General features: G+C 40.2%; 1 protein-coding gene across 5 annotated transcripts in view; it reads left to right on the top strand.

Annotated features, from left to right (window-relative positions):
* Positions 1–18,535, top strand: part of CTNND2 (catenin delta 2) — a 902,904-nt gene that overhangs the window by 329,224 nt on the left and 555,145 nt on the right. For all 5 annotated transcript variants that reach the window (XM_059416913.1, XM_059416910.1, XM_059416915.1 and 2 more), the window contains one exon: positions 4,043–4,155. In XM_059416913.1, the coding sequence (XP_059272896.1) occupies positions 4,043–4,155 (113 nt within the window). The remainder of the gene's footprint in view (positions 1–4,042; positions 4,156–18,535) is intronic.

The following is an 18,535-nucleotide window of genomic DNA, read 5'->3' as shown; positions in this document are numbered from 1 at the left end:
CCTATACTAGTGAGTAACATTGAAGAGAACATGTAAAAGCTTAAGTATTTGTCTGGTTAGTAGTTCATTTAATATGAGTTTTTAAATATAGCAGAAAATATCCTTTTATACATCAAACAGGAAGGAAAATTGTGAATTCCTAAAAACCTTCCAGGTTTCAGCTCAGATAGAGTAACAGGAGCCTGCCGCTACCTTCCCATCTGAAACAACAACACATACAGACAATATGAAACAACAGCTTTCAAGACTCTGAACTTTGAGGAGTGAAGAAAGTGGTTTCTAAGAGACACAAAGCAAAGAAGGTGAGCCTACCATTTCCCCAGCTACAACAGTGTAGAAAAGCAGACCTACAGAGTCCAGGGGATTCCCTGCACTGAGGAGACAACACTGACAGCCAGGGGGGAAAAGGGACTAGAAAGTTTGGGGTAAAATACAAGAAGGGTGGTCGCTGCTCAGAAGGAGAACCCTTGAAATCTACAGAGGATCCACTTCTACCGTCATCTGAGACCTGAGCATCCTGAGTCTGTAAGGAGGTCGCGGGGGGCAGGGAACGAACCATTTGAAAGGATGGGAGGAAACACTACCAACCAGGGGCCAGAAGTACGTGCCTGCACCTACCAGCCTAACTGGAAAACCCAGAATCCGTTGGACACGGAGTACTTAGAAGGATCCCCCTAGGTAAAGTAGAGGAATTTGCCGAGGACAAAGTGCTGCTCTCTCTCCCCAAAACAAATCTGAAATGCAAGACCCAAGTGTACCAAATTGCATCCAAGAAACTGTGCCCCAGAACAGAACTTAAAACATCTGTAGGAATATGAAGATACCCAGAGCACCATAAGGTAAAATTCAAGATGTTTTATGTTCAACCAAACTGATATCACCATACGTGAGGAGGAGCAGAAACAGGGCCCGTACTGAGGGGAAAGATCAGTCGGCTGAGACTGAGCCAGATGCTAACGTTAGCTAGTCGGGACGTTAAAATAGTTTTTGTGTGTATGTTCCCTGTGTTCATAAGGTTGGGGACATGGAAGATATAAAAGAGACCCAGGTGAAACTTCTAGAGGTGTTTGATTGATCAATGTCTGAGATAAAAATATACTCGACAAGATTAAGAGTGGGTCAGATACTGCAGGGGGCAAGAGTGATTAACTCGACACCGATGGACGCTGCTATCCAAAATGAAACACAGAGTGAGGAGATAAAGAACCTTCAAAATGAGCAAAGAATCCCTGAGCTGTCGGCCTATTCCAAGTGACCTACTGTGTATGTAATTGTAGTCACTGAAGGAGGCATTTTAGTGGGGAAAGGGGAAACAGTTTGAGGAATCAATGACTAAACGCTTTCCAGATCTAAAGGAAAAGAAATCCACAGATCCAGGAAACCCAGTGAACCCCAAGCATAAGAAATGTGGAAAACTATAGTAGGGAACGTTGTCATCAGGTTGTTCACCAGGGATAAAGAGAAAATCTTAAATGGAGGCAGAGAAAAAAAAAACACTGTATAGACAAACAAATACATGAATACCATGGTGTGTTTTTTTTTGTCAGAAACAATAAACAAGAGGACAAAACGTCTTTCAAAAATGAGGGCAAAACAGTGTTGTTAGGCACGTAAAGCTGAGAGAATTCCTCGCCGAAAGAACCACATTCCAGGAAACATGAAAGGAAGTCTCTCAGACAGAGGAAGGATGCCAGATGGAAATGCGGATCTACCCAAAGTGATAAGGAGCCTGAAAATTGTGACTCGGGGTTTGGAAGGCAGCTTGCATGAGGGTGTCTCGGCACCTCCCTCCCTAACCCTGATGCGGAGGAAACGTGCAGTGAGACCACACCCACCCGCGTAATGACTTTCCATCTACCTCTGAGGAATTCTATATGATCTTTGAATATTGTTTTTAAGGTGATACCGTTCTAAAGGGATAGCTTGGTTTTCTGTTAGGACAGATTCTAGATAAAATATAAAGCGTAGACATGAAAATCTTTTAGAACCTGCATATTTTTGTGGAAAGGAGCTGCCCAAAAAAAAAAAAAAAAAGCTGTAGAACTTGCTGGAAGAAGAAGCAGAGATTAGGGGCACAGCATGCATTCTGACAGAGGTGTTGGTATTTCTTCCTTACAAATAATCTTTGCTGTCCTTCAGAGTATGTAAGGGTAAAGATATGAGCTCCCACAACAGCATGCTTCCTTAGTTTTAGAACTTGAAAGAGAAAAGTTGAGCTCTCATGGGTAACATGTTTCTTTTTTTAATATTTTTATTTGAAAGAGAGAGTGTGCGAACGAGAGAGAGTGCATGAATAGGGGGAGAAGCAGAGGGAGAGGGAGAACCAGACCCCCCCCCCCCCCAGCAGGAAGCCTGACGTGGGACTCCGTCCTGGGACTCCAGGATCATGACCTGAGCTAAAGGCAGATACTTAACTCACTGAGCCATCCTGGGTCCCCTTTTAAAGTGTTTCTTACTTAGTTCCCCAAAATAATGTTAACAGAAAAGAAATCTGCTCTTGTGGAAAAGAACAAGGGAATCTTTCATGTATGCGGAGGACACACCGTATCCTACTTTTCAAAGGTTATCACCCAAGAGTGTCTCAGGATAGCAAAAACAATCAACTCCTCTTTCCTGGGAAGACAAATCTTTGCAATGTTAGGAGTTTTCATTCTCCCACACTGACCTGTATTGTCAGTATTTTCCAGCTTTTTTGTTTTCCCATACCCCAAACAAAACTGTGCAGGTAATTTGGTTTTTTATCATTATTATTATTATTTTAAATTTTATTTATTTATTTGGCAGACAGAGATCACAAGTAGGCAGAGAGGCAGGCAGAGAGAGAGGAGGAAGCAGGCTCCCTGCTGAGCAGAGAGCCCGATGCGGGGCTCGATCCCAGGACCCTGGGATCATGACCTGAGCTGAAGGCAGGGGCTTTAACTCACTGAGCCACCCAGGCGCCCCAGTAATTTGTTTTTTAAAGAAATCAAATGTAGTTTGATTATGTTGTAAAAACTTCTTCTGAATGTTTTTAGTCAAAATACATGCTTTGGGGGTGCGTGGGTGGCTCAGTTGGTTAAGCAACTGCCTTCAGCCTAGGTCACTCCCAGGGCAGTCTCCCTCTAGCCTCTCTCCTCTCATGCTCCCTTTCTCTCGCATTCTCTCTCTCTCTCTCAAATAAATAAAATATATTTTTTTAAATACTTGCTTTGCTATAAGTATGTTTATTAAAATACTTAAGTGCATGGAAAAATAAGACAAAGATTGAAATGTGGTACAAAAGTCCTATAACTGGAACAGCTAAAATACTTGACATACTGATTGAATTATTCTTCATTAACGTTGATCCATTAACAGGATCAGGCAGATCTGTAGAAGCATTCTTCATTGGTTTAATGGGGTTGTTTTAAGGTGATACAGCAAATATCTCAGAGGATATTCACTTAGCAATTAGGCTATGGAGGATCAGTATCATTCCCATTCTGCTGAAATTTAAAGCCTACAGAAGCAGAAGTTTAAGCGTGATTTCTCTTCAGTCAACAATATGTAACAAGTAATGTTAGGGTCGAATTAGTAGAGAGAGGCAGCTAGAAGGCCTATGGGGATTAAACACAGTATTCCAAATGGTAGAAAAGCTGTTTCTTTTAACATTTTACTGCATGTTACAATTTCAATGGAGGAGAATTAATATCTGTCAGGTGCTGGCCATCTGCCAAATAGTCCAGGCTGATTTTTCATGGTCGGTGCCTCATTAAATCCTTGCCCCGACGTTAGGAAATAAGTATTATCAACCCATTTTACAGATGATGAAGTTGATACTTACCAAGATTAAATCACTTACCAGCCAGCCAGCAGACCAGCCAGCAGACCCCAGGACTCTGACACATACTCAGATCCGTCTGAAGTGCCAATCCCTCTTGGATTTCACAGTGACATCCCCGGCTTCTCAAATTCAGCATCTCGGCAAATGTCATTTTTCCCCTTTGACCAGCACGTCATTTTGATGTGAATTCCACGTTACAAGTGGATGATAGAATTAATCTTTTTGGTGGCTTTATTTCAGGAATTACAGTTTGAGAGACTGACCCGAGAGCTGGAGGCAGAACGCCAGATCGTCGCCAGCCAGCTGGAGCGATGCAAGCTTGGATCAGAGACGGGCAGCATGAGCAGCATCAGGTACTGGGCACCCTGCCTCCGTACACTTCTGGGCTGGGAGCTGCCAGGGAAAGGAAATGGTGGTGTTTATCTTCTCCTTACAAACCTGGCAGTGGATTTGGAACATTCAGTGAGACGTTGGAAGGGAATTATAACCAATCTGATTTAAGATGTTCAAAAGGTGTCCAAAATGGCCTGATTTGTACTTGAAACTCTTTTTAACAAAATTAACACCTGCCCTGAATGCAAATTATGTGTAATTTTGCACAAAGGAAGGCTTTGCATTGAGTCAACTCTCTGGAAAATCAGGAGATGCCATATCGCAGTCTCTCAGTTCCGTTTTTTTTTTTTTTTTTTTTTTCTAAATGAGCCAGAGGTGTAGGTTCCTGAAATGAAAGAGAACGTTTCGATGTCACCTGTCTCGTTTGCTTCCGTGTGATACTAAGTTGCAAAATTGTGCCTCAAATATCAGCCACGCATGCAATTCTCCTGGGTAAAAATATTTTGAATTCATAGACAGAATAATTATTCAATGAGGGGTTGGTTTGAGGTCTGAAAATGTTTAAAAACAAAACATAATCACTGGACCACAAAGTAAATTATCAACTCTAGGACCATGTTTTCATGTTAAAAATGTGTGTGTGTGTGTGTGTGTGTGTGTGTGTGTGTGTGTGTTGTGTGAAACAAAGTTACACAACTGTCATTTTCAGTGATGCATTGTACTTTCCTGTTATCTTGTTCTATGTCGTATTTTTGAGGTTCACATTTTAAGGGAGTTGTCTTCTTGAAGGAAACTTGCTGTGGCAGGTCAAGATTATAGTAACTTAATAGCTGTGCCTCATTCATGCAACAGGTAGAGGTAGTGGATGGTAGTCAGGGGGCTGCTTCTCTGCTTTCCCTCCCACAGTTATTAAGGACCAGCTTCTCTTTTGAGGGCTTTGCCATCCCCTATGACCTCACTGTCAGTTGTTTTGTCCATTGCATCACTGCACGTACAATCCATTGGTGCAAACAAGTCACGTGGCCTCTCATAGATGGAGGTTGGACCATGGCCACTGTGCTCAGAGAGGAGCGTGAGTCTCTTAGCCACCTGCTGTGACAAAAGAATTAAAATGTCCTTGTATCTTTTGCTCTAACATATTTTATCATGGTAAGAGTGCAATTGTAGTCAGAATGTTTCCTATTCGAATCACTTGCCATCAGTCTTTTAAACATTGTTCCTTTTTTTCCTTAACAATGGTGAATCTACATGGATATCATTGTACTCTTGTTAGGCTAGCCTGCTTGGACAGAATATCGTTTTCTATTACAAAACATTATTTTGGACCCGCGGGAGCATATCTACCTCTGCATCCAAGTACCTAGGTTATAAGTAGCTGTGATTCCTCAAACAGACTGGCCAAACACCCAAATTAACCAAAGGAGAATGGACCAAAACCAAACCAAACCAAAACAGAACAAAAAAGTGCATTGGGTTTCCTCGAAATTGTTTTCGGAAGATTGACTGGTTAAAGATGGTAAGACTGAGGAAGGAGAAAAATAATGTTTATAAATGAGTATTTGATTCATTCCGTGTGGTTCGACATATTTGAAGAGCTTTTTTTTTCCTTTTTCAAATTTTTATTTAAATTCTAGTTAACATATAGTGGAATATTGATTTCAGGAGTAGAATTTAGTGATTCGTCACATACATAAAACATCCAGTGCTCATCACAAGTGCCCTTCCTTACTATACGCTGGCTAACTGAACATCAATTTTTTGAAGAAAAAGTATTAAGAATTTGTAATAGCCAAATTGTAACCACATTTTGGAATAAGACCAGTGTGCAGATTGGGTCTTAAATTCTTCTGAAATCCAAGACACAGATTATACACCTCCCCCACCCCCATCTGATTCTTTTTTTTTTTTTTTTTTTTTAAATGCTTTTGGTTAAAGGTGAGGTTTTTTTCCTACTTCCTGAGAAGCTAAGACTGTTAGGTTCCTAGGTCCACGCACAACACTGAATCGACATCTATTTTGCTTTTCAACCCACTGTTTCTCTATTGGTCAGATTACCTTTTTCCATTCTTATTTCTACCTTTCTGTTTGATATTTTTGCACACTGTACATCTTTTATCTCATTTCATCCCCTCCACTCCCCAGTCCCAGCTCAGCACAGGTCTAGGGAACAATATTACATCCTGTGCTTCAATTTCCAACTTCTGATTGGGTCAGAAACAAATAATCTGATTCATCCCGTGACGGACTTGTAAGAAATTGGTCTTACTCTTGAGAAGGTGAGATAAGTGTACTAAAATGGGTGACATCTGATGGCAGGCATAGGAGATGGTGGCTGTGTGGGTTATGAGCCAGTTGAGGGGACTGTGGTGAGAGATAGTAGCCCAGCAGAGAGGCCATGTTGTTCCTAAAGGATAAACATGCTAGCTCACTTCCCATTCGACCTGGCTGCATTTCAGAGGTTGCCTCTATGAGACTACCTTTTTAATTCTTAAGAACTTTCCTCCTCCCTCATTTGATTTGATTGAATTGATTTCTTTCCTTAGGTATCTTCTTTCCATCCAAGGTATCTTGAATGGAACCCACGTTGAGCTACAGACGTAGACAGAAAAATTAGCCCCGACAACTTTTTTTTTTTTTTTTAAGATTTTATTTATTTATTTGACAGAGAGAAATCACAAGTAGACGGGAGAGGCAGGCAGAGAGAGAGAGAGGGAAGCAAGCTCCCTGCTGAGCAGAGAGCCCGATGTGGGACTCAATCCCAGGACCCTGAGATCATGACCTGAGCTGAAGACAGTGGCTTAACCCACTGAGCCACCCAGGCGCCCCAGCCCTGACAACTTTTGATTCTTTATTCTATATCCTGTACCCCTGGCTCTCAGCCCATGATACACAATAATCCTGGGTTAAAAAAAAAAAAGTAGTAAATTATAGTGCTAAGTGCACATGACACTACCTAATTATTTCTCCTTGTCAGATAGCTATATGATGTCAGTTTTCATTAAGCCTGATTATTTTGTATATTGGAAATCTCTAATGTATGAATCTGCACTTGAATAATACAAGCAATTTACTGATAATTCACTGGAGGAAAGTCTAATACATAGCTTCCACTGTTCCTTTATTTATCATAGCCTAGTTGTTTGCTTGGCTTCAGAAATTCTTCTTTGGAAATTCCAGTCTTTATTAAGCACAATAGACTAACCTAGTTAGCACATCAAAAGGAATATTTTAAAAAATTTTTTAAATAGAATATAAACAATTTTTTTGAAAAGGGAGAACAGGTAAAGACGCCTTTGATACTTTAGATGTTGTTTCCTAATTCTTAGGGATACTAGGGAGGGGAAAAGAGAGCTTCTTAGAGGAAATGAAAGAAAATCAAGTGTCTTTCAGACTTTTTAATGTAAGTGGTAAAAATGGCTAGTAAATAGAGTTTAGTGTTTTCCTGCCTTTTACTGATGATAGGAAATTCTCTATCTGATTCCTAAGACCTTCTTCCTGGCCATCACATTGACCTTTGAAATTCTTTGAACAACTTTTATTAGTGTGCATTTGTAGCAGTCTACAGTGTAATAGTCCACGAGTGGACACGTGAGAACATGGAGAGGTTGGAGAAGGGGAGGCAGGAGCTACCCGCGTCACAGCTCGTCAGCCCCTGCATCCAGGCAGCCAGGACACACGTAGCACAAATAGGAACATGGTAGCCTCTCTGACTCTTCACAGACTTTGCTAAACATCCACGTGGGTACTGAGGCTTCCAGAATTCAGATCAATGAGTGGGTTAAGTGTTACTGTTCTTCTACAGAGGAATTACTGGTGCTTCTTCTGGCACCTGCGGACCCACCATGTGCCTTATATCCTTCCTATCTTGGCTTTCCTCACTGTTTCCAGCCCAATCCTTTCCATGCTGTTGGAACCTACTCTCTTCCCATGAGAAAGTTTGGTTCCATCCTTTCTCCCGGATTCCTCAGAACCAGCCAGACCTGAGTCAGGGACATTACTCATCCAGATGATGCCCTTTATTTACGGTCAGGATCAGATCCCCTTGCTTAGTAGCTCACTCTCACCCCCTGGCCAGCTGGGATTACGTGGCTCTGCCCATTGCTCAGGTCTCAGCCTATGCACGCTCTTGGTCTGGCAGCGCTGTAAGCCAGCCTTTCCCTCTAAGGCTGGGGGCCATGCACTGCTCTTCTCTGTCCCATGGTCTGAGGACTTGTATATGCCTACGCCTTGGCCATATTCTCTGCAGACTCTAGTAACATTCTAGCTCATCCTTCTGCCTGCAGTCTGTCCAGATCTGTCCCCCACTGGGGTGTGATTGAGCTGCATACTACGTAGAGCAAAACCATGTCCTTGAAGGACTCTTTGCCACTTCCATAGCCACACCGCTCTTTCCCGTCTCCAGGCACTAACCATGTGATCCCTTCTGTCTAGAATGTCTTCCTTCTTTCACTTGGTCACCTCCTGTGGATCCAGTTACCCAGCCAGGGCTCACATCTTTGTGAATGTCTTCTTGATCCGTCCAAATTAGACCAGGTGTCCCCTGCCTGCGGGTCATTAGAACTTATCAGAGCGTTGGGGATGAGACTGTATTGACCCTTCCAGGAGTTCCCTGTTGCAGAATGTTTAACCTTCACTCAAAGAATGTAAGGGGATTTTCTAGAGTGCTACTGAGAATTTAAGGACATCAAAGTAGATGACCCATCAAATTCCTGATTCCGACGGGCAGCAAGAGCACAATGGCAGAGATCCTGAGCTCAAATCACAATTAGACCTATCTTACGACCTGACTTAGGGCCTTAAAAGCCTGACTCTCAGAAACCCTGATGATGATGATGGTGTTTTATAACAATGGTCTCAAGCTCAGAAACAAAGGAAGTAAAAAATCCAAAGCCAGAGAGATTTGCCACGTAAGAAATTCTCCATTACCAGCTTTAAAGGTGGAGGAGCTATGTGATTCGCAATTCCTTTGGCTTCTGAGAATGTCCCTGACTGACAGCCAACAAGAAGAAGAGGAACTTGATGCTGTAACCAAAAGGAACTGAATTCATCTCACAGCCTGAATGATTATTCTCTTGAACCTCAAAAAAGAAAAGTAGCCCAGCAGAAACTCAGATGGTAACAGAGAATCCAACCATGCTACACACCAGAATTTTACAAAACTTACAAAACCGTTAGTTTAAAAAAAAAAAAAGGACATTGCTTTAAGCTACTCAGTTGGGGGTAATTGGTGATAGGGCAATAGAAAAATGTGTACGATGCTTTCCAACTGGTTGTGCTAGATATATACTACAATAAGTTGAATTACAGATGTTTTCAGAAAAATAAACCTTATTCTATGACCATGATTATTTCATTCAAAAGTTTAATATGCATGGCCCTTTTTAATTTTTTTATGTATGTATATATGTGTTTGGATTGGCGTGTGAAAATCATCTGTGGCTTTGATTCTATGAAATAGAGGTGTTTGACTGTGGAGTAGAGTCATTATTTACTGCGGGATAGGACTACCAAATAAAGCTGTCATCTTTAGCCTCACCATTTTTATAATATAGATAGCCAAGACTCTGACTGGAGTTGAATATACTTAACAAGATAAAACATAATATGTAATATAAACTGCTTGCTCTATATAAGATGATACTCTTTTTTCCCCACAGATGAATTTTTGAATTTCTTGCAAACAAGTTTTCACCCAAGCCTGCCATTTTGGGGAGAGTAGATGCAGAAGGAATTAATGTAGTACATGTTACCAAAGGTCATTCTCTTTATTAACTAACTTCTGTGAGCTGAAGTGCCAGCAATTCTATAAACAGAGTCTAAAAATCTTGTGCACACTTACAAAGAATTAAGGCTTATTTCAGAGAAAATGTTGATTTCTGGTTAAATTAGTAAGAGGTGAAGAAACATTAGTCAAGTAATCACATACTTTTTGTCAGAATGAAATGCATTTATTTAAAAGCATGATCACTGAACTTTCTTAAGGAATTAAATCATACATGAATATAATTATAAGTAAAACATGTGCATTTTTTCATTATCCTGCAGGATACGATATTTAAACAAGTACTCACACTTACTGTTTTAAGATAAAGAAGGAATAAATTTGCCAAAGTATTTCATTTTGGAAATCACATAGCTTAAATAATTAAGTAATTACTTTAAAATGTTTTTCAAATGAATTTTTTTATTATGTAGATATTTCTACACATACACACATTTCCAGATGAAGTCACTTAGCCCAAGGTAACAGTCACTCAAAGCCACAGGATTCTAGATACTTATGCTGGTGAATACATGTTTGCTAGAAGGAGGAAAAATAACATTGAATCAGTTTTAATTGCTTTTTTAAGAATTTTATTTTTGCATTAAATACCATTTTTATTAGTTTCCATACTAGGATATAAGCATTTCTCACATAGCTGAAGTACTACTCCTCCAGTAAAGCCTAGTGATTTATTTGAACAGGACAGTTAATTTATTGAGTTGGTAATAGAATTAACATTGCAGTGGTATTTTCTAATTTTTTTAGAATGTCCTTTTCATATAAAAACAGAAAAAAACACAGGGACTATAGACATACTTTCGAGGTTTTTCTTTTTCATTGCTAATTTCTTTAAAAAAAAAAAAAAAGTGTTTCTCTGTTTCCTTCCAGAAATCTACCTCGAAAATGCTCCCAGTTTTCTCAGGTCCCTTTGTAATGCTTGTTCTCTTCTTAATCCCTGCACTACCATTTTTCCCCTTATTTTTTTTCCCCATTTTCCTAGCCTTTCCTCTTAATGCTAGCATTATTCCTTTAGGATTTCCTGCTATAGTCTCTTTTTTCCTGCATAAATTAAGAAGAATATTTTAGACCACTTTCCGGGCCCTCTGGAATCATCGCCATGCAGTACCATCCCATTTCTGCTCAGGTCTCTACTCCAGAAAGATTGGGGACACTTACAGTTGTTGCTTCTTTAAAAGGGAACCAGCCTTTCCCATCTTTCCATTTTCTTATAATCTAGCCTAGAGCCCAAGTCCACTGTGCTGAGCCACTTCTAGATGGCACCCTGGTGTCCTGTGAATTCCTGATCCAGTAAGACAATGCACAACGCGGCTTAAAGCTGCTACCTCTTGCTCACCTGTAGTGAGAATTTCCTGAGCTTTCTCAGCCACTAGAAGTAGAAGCAGATGCTATCCTAGCCTCTCAGTAATTCCTGGAGGGCAAAGACTAGGAGTTTATGCCGAAGTCCTGGCCAGCTTGTGCTAACTGGTCACTCGATGAATGTAGGAATGAAAGAGTGGATATGTAGGATTTCTCTTACTGTTATTTTCATTGCTCTTGCTTTGGAAAAAGCACCAGTCTTGTTAAGCTATAAGGATTTCTATCTCTATATATTCCAGATATATATAATATGTATCTCATGTATCGAATGGTTTATATTATACTGACCTTACCAGATCAGAATATCACAGAATATCACATTTCAGTATTCATTCTAGTTAGTTCTCACATGAGAATAGTACTCTGTATTCCAGGCCCCGTTGGTTTGATGTACTCTATGCATGGTGTTGACTTAGTCTTGTCTTTTTACTCTCATCTCGGGAAGATGATGATAACAGTGGTAACTTTAATAATAATTCTTTTAAAGGTCTCATATTTAGTTGAGAGAGACAGAGAGAGCCAGAGAAAGCAGGAGTAGGCAGGAGAGGGAGAAGCAGGCTCCCTGCTGAGCTGGGAGCCCAATGCAGGACTCCATCCCAGGATTCTGGAATCATGACCTGAGCTGAAGGCAGCCACTTAACCGACTAAGCCACCCAGGTGCCCTCACTTTAATAACAATAATGGTAGTATTTTTGAGCAATTTTTATAGATTTGCATAGATCATGCAATTTACTTTGAGCTGTAGATAACAACACTGAGATTCAGAGAGGGAAATTCACTCTCCCAGCATCCAACAGCTAGGACCAGGCACTGATTTTTGAACCCAGGTGTCTTTACTCCCCAAGTACACATGTTAATACACCTTTCTGCTACTCAGTCTTAAATTATGTTGTAAATCATGCTGTTATTCAGTCTTAAATTACCTTGTAAATTATGTATGTTCTAAATAACTATCTACATGTCTGCAGTCCACTCTCATCCTAGAGATACAAACATTTTGGACTGATTTTGTGCTTATTTTCTCTCTACCCCCCACCCCGACCCCAGCGATTACGGGTATTTTGAATTCCTTCATCTGGATATATTTCTGAGACTCATTCTTACACAAATGAGGTAAAGAGTATTAATCACATATGTTATTATTGCTTTTAATTATATCCAGACTGTTCAGCATTCTCTTGCAAATTGCCAATGGACAAATTATACTAATATTTATGTTTATAAAATGCTAGTTGTATTGTCTTGGTCTTTCAGGTTGCTTTAGCAGAGTACCATAGACTGAGTAGCTTATAAACAACATGAATTTCTATCTCATGCTTCTGGAGCTGGGAAATCCAAGGTCAAGGGCACAGCAGATTTGGTATCTGATGAGGACCTGGTTCTGGGTTCACAGACAGCTCTCTTTGTGCTGTGTCCTCATTTGGCACAAGGGGTGGGGGAGCTCTAAGAGGCCTCCTTTATGAAGGCAGGAATTCCATTAATGAAAACTCCACCCCGTAACCTGATCACTTCCCAGAGGCCCCACCTCCAAATACCATCACTGAGAGGATTAGATTTCAACATCAAATACAAGACTGGGAGAGACACAGACGTTCAGGCTATAGTACTTACTAAATAGGGTTTGCTAGACCTCTGCAGGACAACAGATCTTCAGCGATCCTGCGGATTTGATGTAGGTCCTAAAAACGGGTCAGTACCTAGTATTTATAATTCTTTACTGTATTTCTTACAGCAACTACTGTATTTAACACTTTTGAATCAATTTTGAAACCTGATTTCTTTCCAAAATGACATATTGAAAAACGAATGTTAACTTTACACCTAAAAACAATATACCAAGAGTGCCTGGGTGACTCCGTTGGTTAAGTGTCTGGCTTTGGATTAGATCTTGATCCCAGGGTCCTGGGGTCCCGAGGTCCTGTGATTGCGTTCCCTGCTCATTGGGGACTCAGCTTCTCCCTCTCCCGCTGCCCTTCTCCCTGCTCATGTTCTCTCTCTCAAATAAATAAAAATCTTAAAAAACAAAAACAATATAATAAATTTTATTTAGATGTTTTGTATTGTAAAGGATAACTTGGGAAAACTAACTAATTTTACAATTTAAAATTCTGATTGGTACAGAACCAAAAATCTTTATAAATTCAGTCTAGAATATTCTTTGTATTTTCTGTCATCCTTATCATTTTCTTTAACTCATGGATCTAAAAGATGAAATGGCAGTTTCATAGTTTAGAGCTGTATCCCATCACTGTGTTTTTAGATGTTGCCTGGGTTTGCTAATTGCCCCGAATTTCACTTTTTAAAAAATCTACAATAGTGGAGCTAACACTTTTCTGTAATTTTGCCAAGATTAAATGAGAAATGTAAGTACGCATCACCTTGCACATTGTTACTAGCGAATCCTATATATTTTTCCTTCTTGATGAATAAACAGATAATCTTTTTGTTGAGTCTCTTTCTTAATTTTTCTACCAAAGCTAATAGAATGGTTCCTCTCACAATGAGCTAAAGAATGGTTCCTCTCACAATGGGCTAAAGTGGCGTGTCAAGGTAGCGCCACATTTGCTTCCTTCATTTTATAGACTAGACAGCGTCACAGAGACTGCCACATCAGAGTGGAAGACACCTTTCTCAGAGCACAATTTACGGGGTCACTGGGCCTCCTGCTGGAGCTGGAGCTGAGACTTGGGCTATGGTGTGGTTGGAAAGTGAAGAACAGAAATGCAGTAACACCACCAGTGACAGGAAGTGCTCAATCAATTATGATCTGGAAGCCAGTGACTCTTTGAATGGATATTTTTTCAGACCAGCATTGACCAGAACATGCACGCTTATTACGTTCTCTGGCTGTTGAATATGATGAGAGGTGGAAGTGCCCGTTGATGAAGGCATTGACGTGTCCTTCTGCCTTTGCTCAGATGCTGAGTGTTCAAGAGCTTTTGCCCACTTTTTTTGTTTATAATTGTTCATGCTCTTTTCAGGGGATTGGCAACCAGTGATATTTCAGGAGACAAAATAACAATGGGCATTCGATTCACTTAAGAAGAAAGATGTTCCGTGGTCATTACTGGGATGCAGCAGCTCGCTGCCCACCATGAACATTGTATGTTCCAATTAGTAGGATGGAAAGGCAGTGGAGAGAGCGCAGGAAAAGCGTTGTGGTGTGTGTTTGAGGATATCCGTGGTCTTGGAACTATCACATTCAAGAGTTGCCTCGAGAAGGTCATGTGGGTTTTCTGGGCCTCTGTTCCCTCCCCTGTGAAGCAGAAGCATTGAGTCGTTCATCCTCCCCACTTCTGGGCTCTTCGTCCCATTGGCACCTTCCGCTGCGGGCAGTGAGTCACATCGGACTATTTTAAGATGGTGACATTATGTGAACTTGAATAACAGATCTAATTAAGGAATGAGGATAGCAAGATGGTACCAGATAGATCTGGTGCTTCAGAGGAAGGCAGACAGATGTCTGTATATCCGTGGAAGTAGTTTTTTCATTATAAGCATCTCCACTTAGGCCAAGGCGTGGATTTTACATTTGGGAAAGCACAGTCTAAAAGAAGTTTATCTGCATATAACGTATAAACTGCCTCAGATGCTTTCGGTGTTTTCTAGTTTGGCTAAAAACTACGGTGAAGCTAGGAAACCAGAACAGAGGGTCCCACATTGAGAGGTCATGGGGAGTGGTCCTTTTAAGCCATCATCATTGGTCCCATGGGAAAAAATGCTTATAGGGTAATTCTAAAGGCCTAACAGGTTAGTAAGCCCTCTTTATGCTTCAAATACGAGTATGACAAGGCTCCTGGCCTCCAGGGGCTTACTCTCAAACACAAAAGAGCGTTATATAAGCAGGTGAAACATGATAAGATATGTTGATATGTGAAGAGAACAGGAGGTGGCCATGGGGGTAGTTTTATAGTGTAGCACTGTGTCAAAGGAGGCAGAATAGAATTGTGAAATTATTACTTTTTTTTTTTTTTTAATGTAAACATTTGGAAGGCTAAACCAACACTGGGCTTCACTTCTGTTCCAAGCAGTGCCCATTTGCAAGAAGCAATCTTTGATTTTTTTTTACTTCTTGGAATGTGAATATATTCTAATTCCTCTTTATCCAGGAGAAAGTATCATAGAGTTTTAAATTTAAGAGATTGCTGTGTTAGCAGCAGGCAGCAAAGATGTTGCCTGTTTGTTGACAGTAAAGCTGTATTCATAAGCCCCAGTCTTCCCAAACATCTGTGTACTTAGTACCTCAAGAGCGGAGGAAGTTTAAAAATTGTCATACATTGTTGCTTAGTCTTCCGCACACATTTGCAAATGTAACTCTCAGCAAGATTTTATGGAAAAGATCTAAGGAATTGACTGCCATCTCTACGCCAAAATTTAGCAATTAACCTTTTCTCTCTAATGTGTGAGTGACAGGATCCACCTGTGAGAACTTTGTCATTTTTGACACTCTTCATTTAAGGTAAAGGGTCTCATTCTGTCTTTTGAAACTCTTGTGTTCCCATCACATCACAAATGCCCCACAGACATTGAAGCAGCAATTGAAGCAGGTGGCGTAGGGTGGTGATGCCCGCGGTGGAGTATGGAACCAGTAGGTTTTGGATCTGGATCTCAGCTCTGCATATTGTGACCCGTGTGACATTGGGAAATGTCCTCTAGACGCTCCATTTATCTATAGGTAAATTGGGGAGAGGTTTGGAGTGAAGATTAAAGGTGAAAATAGGTTTAAAGCAATTAGTGTAGTGTTTGCCACTGAGCCAAGCATTCAGTATGTGAGAGTTCGTTCTCTTCCTATTAATTTATTATTTTGTGTAAGCACTGCAGTTATGATCCACTTGTCATATACACAAATAGGAAATAGCCTCATTTTCACAGAGAAATGCTATTTATACCTTCTCTTCTTTTTTGCTTGTTTAGGGGCCGATTATGGTGATATCAAATTAACTGAAAACAACATTTCAACTATTGTCGGTCTCTGCCGGAGAACACCACAGTAAAGTGATGTTCTTAAATTAATGTGTGAGGGATATGTATGTGATAATAAGAGCATAACACACTGAAATATCGGTGGTCAGGACATGGTCTCATCACCACTGGAAACTCTATCGACCCTCAGGTGGATAGTTGTTCAAGGTCATTATAATTTTGAGAAACCGCGTTCCACTATTAATGAACTTTGCTTACTGCCTTTGCAACCTGGTACAAAATGAGACGAAGGTGAGAATAGAAAAAATTCTCGATGTTACCTGAACATTGGAATTTTTAGCATTTTTATTAAAACATCGAGGGTCTTTAAGGGATTGTGGAAACTAATGGCGTTCCAATGTCTGTGTGTCTGGTTGCTAATTCAGAGATGAATTGCCCATGGCTGTGTGGGTCGGTGGCCAGAGTCAACAACATAAGGACAACCATATAGGGACATGAATTTGTGAAGTTGTCTGTTATGAAAGGATGGAGCTCACGATCTCATTCCATCCATCCGTCCTCCCATTCGTTACGTATAAATCGTGGACTTAATACACGTGATATATTGTACTTGACACTGAGAATATAGCCCAGGATGAGGAAAGCAAATTGCCTGTTGTCAGATCACCTCCATTCTTCATGCTACCTGAAGGATGTAACTTGACGTAGTAGGGATGATAACCAGATCTTTCCCTGGTTAAAGTTGTTGCTCTCTTTAGCGTCTAAAACAAAACGTGGGTCAAACTCACCTTTATGTACGCGATCAGCCATTTAGTACTAAGATAACGCAGCAAATGCAAGACCCAGATTCAAGAGAGAGAATTAAATTTGCTCAATTCTATTTAAGTTACTCATTGGGGTGGGGATACAGAGGTGTATTTTAGGCTTAAATCTGACCACTTCAAATACTTATTATATTTGGATAATGAACTAGCATTCCAGTGGGAGAAAATTAATCAGAACTTAGTTTCGTGTGCAACTCATGGAGTCAGAACAAAGGAATAATAAACTAATGAAGAAGTAATGCTCCGTAGAATATTTGAAAGTTTTTAAATAAATATTAAAAACTTCAAAAAAGGGAATTTTAAGATATAAGATATAAAGTAGCTGGTAGTGTTTCTGTCAAGGGATTTGATTCGCCATTTTTCACAGAAGATTTAACTTGCATTATTATTCCCAGGGAGAATCCTTTCATTTTCAGTGAGAAAAGTTAAAAAAATAAAATAAAATAAAACTCTGAGATGCTAATTGAGCACAATGATAAGATACTTCCAAATGAAAGTACTCTGTTAAAATGGATTGATGGCCTATTTTTTTTAAGTTAGAATTTTTTTAAAGATTTTTTTTTCTTTATCAGAGAGAGAGAGAGTGTGCCGGTGTGAGCAGAGGGAGAGGCAGGGGGAAGAGGGGGTGTTCCAGAGCAGACTTCCCATTGAGTGGGGAGCCCGACACGGGGCTCGCTCCCAGGACCCTGAGATCATGACCTGAGCTGAAATCAAGAGTCAGACGCTTACCTGACTGAGCCACCCAGGGGCCCCCAAAGTTACCAGTCTCTTAACAGAACTTTAGTTATGAAATGAAGAGAAGTTTTTGAAGATTGTTACACAGATAAAATGTTCAGAAACAAATCTTATATTTCAAGAAAGTGGCATATGTGGGTATAATGAAATATGTGACATACACAGTTTGAGCATCTAGGGTATTTTTTAGAGCAGGATTTAAAGAGTGCCACAAATCTCTACGGAGGAAGTAGAAATTGACTGATAGATTTTGGAGACTCTTCTTGCCTTTCTCTCTCCGCCTCTCGTGCTGTCTCAGACAGAAACACTGGCCTGCATTGTGTGTCTATTCATTCCCTTGGATTTCTTTATATTTCCCCGTGTGTCTGCATGCAAATCTGCAAAATATTATTTGGCTTGCTTGTTTTTGATTCTTGCACAAGTAGGTTACATATTTTTTTGCAACTTGCCTTTTTTAACTCAACTTTGCTTTTTTTAACCTTTGTTCAGATTTATCCATGTTGATATGAGATGCTTGGGACTTATACATGGTTTTCACTGAGGCCTCCTAGTTCACCCTGCGGCTGTTCCGTAACTCATCTCTCCTTGGTCTTGAGCAGAACATTTGCACACTTTGCAAGCTTTGCTTTCAGAAACATATGGCTTGGAACATAATTATTATTTTTTTAATTTAACTATGTATTTTTTTATTAACATACAACATATTATTTGTTTCAGGGGCACAGGTCTGTGATTCATAAGTCTTACACAATTCACAGCGCTCACCGTAGCACACAC

Source organism: Mustela nigripes, chromosome 12 (assembly GCF_022355385.1).
Source record: "Mustela nigripes isolate SB6536 chromosome 12, MUSNIG.SB6536, whole genome shotgun sequence".
NCBI lineage: Eukaryota > Metazoa > Chordata > Mammalia > Carnivora > Mustelidae > Mustela > Mustela nigripes.
This window is presented reverse-complemented; position numbering and strand designations above follow the sequence as displayed.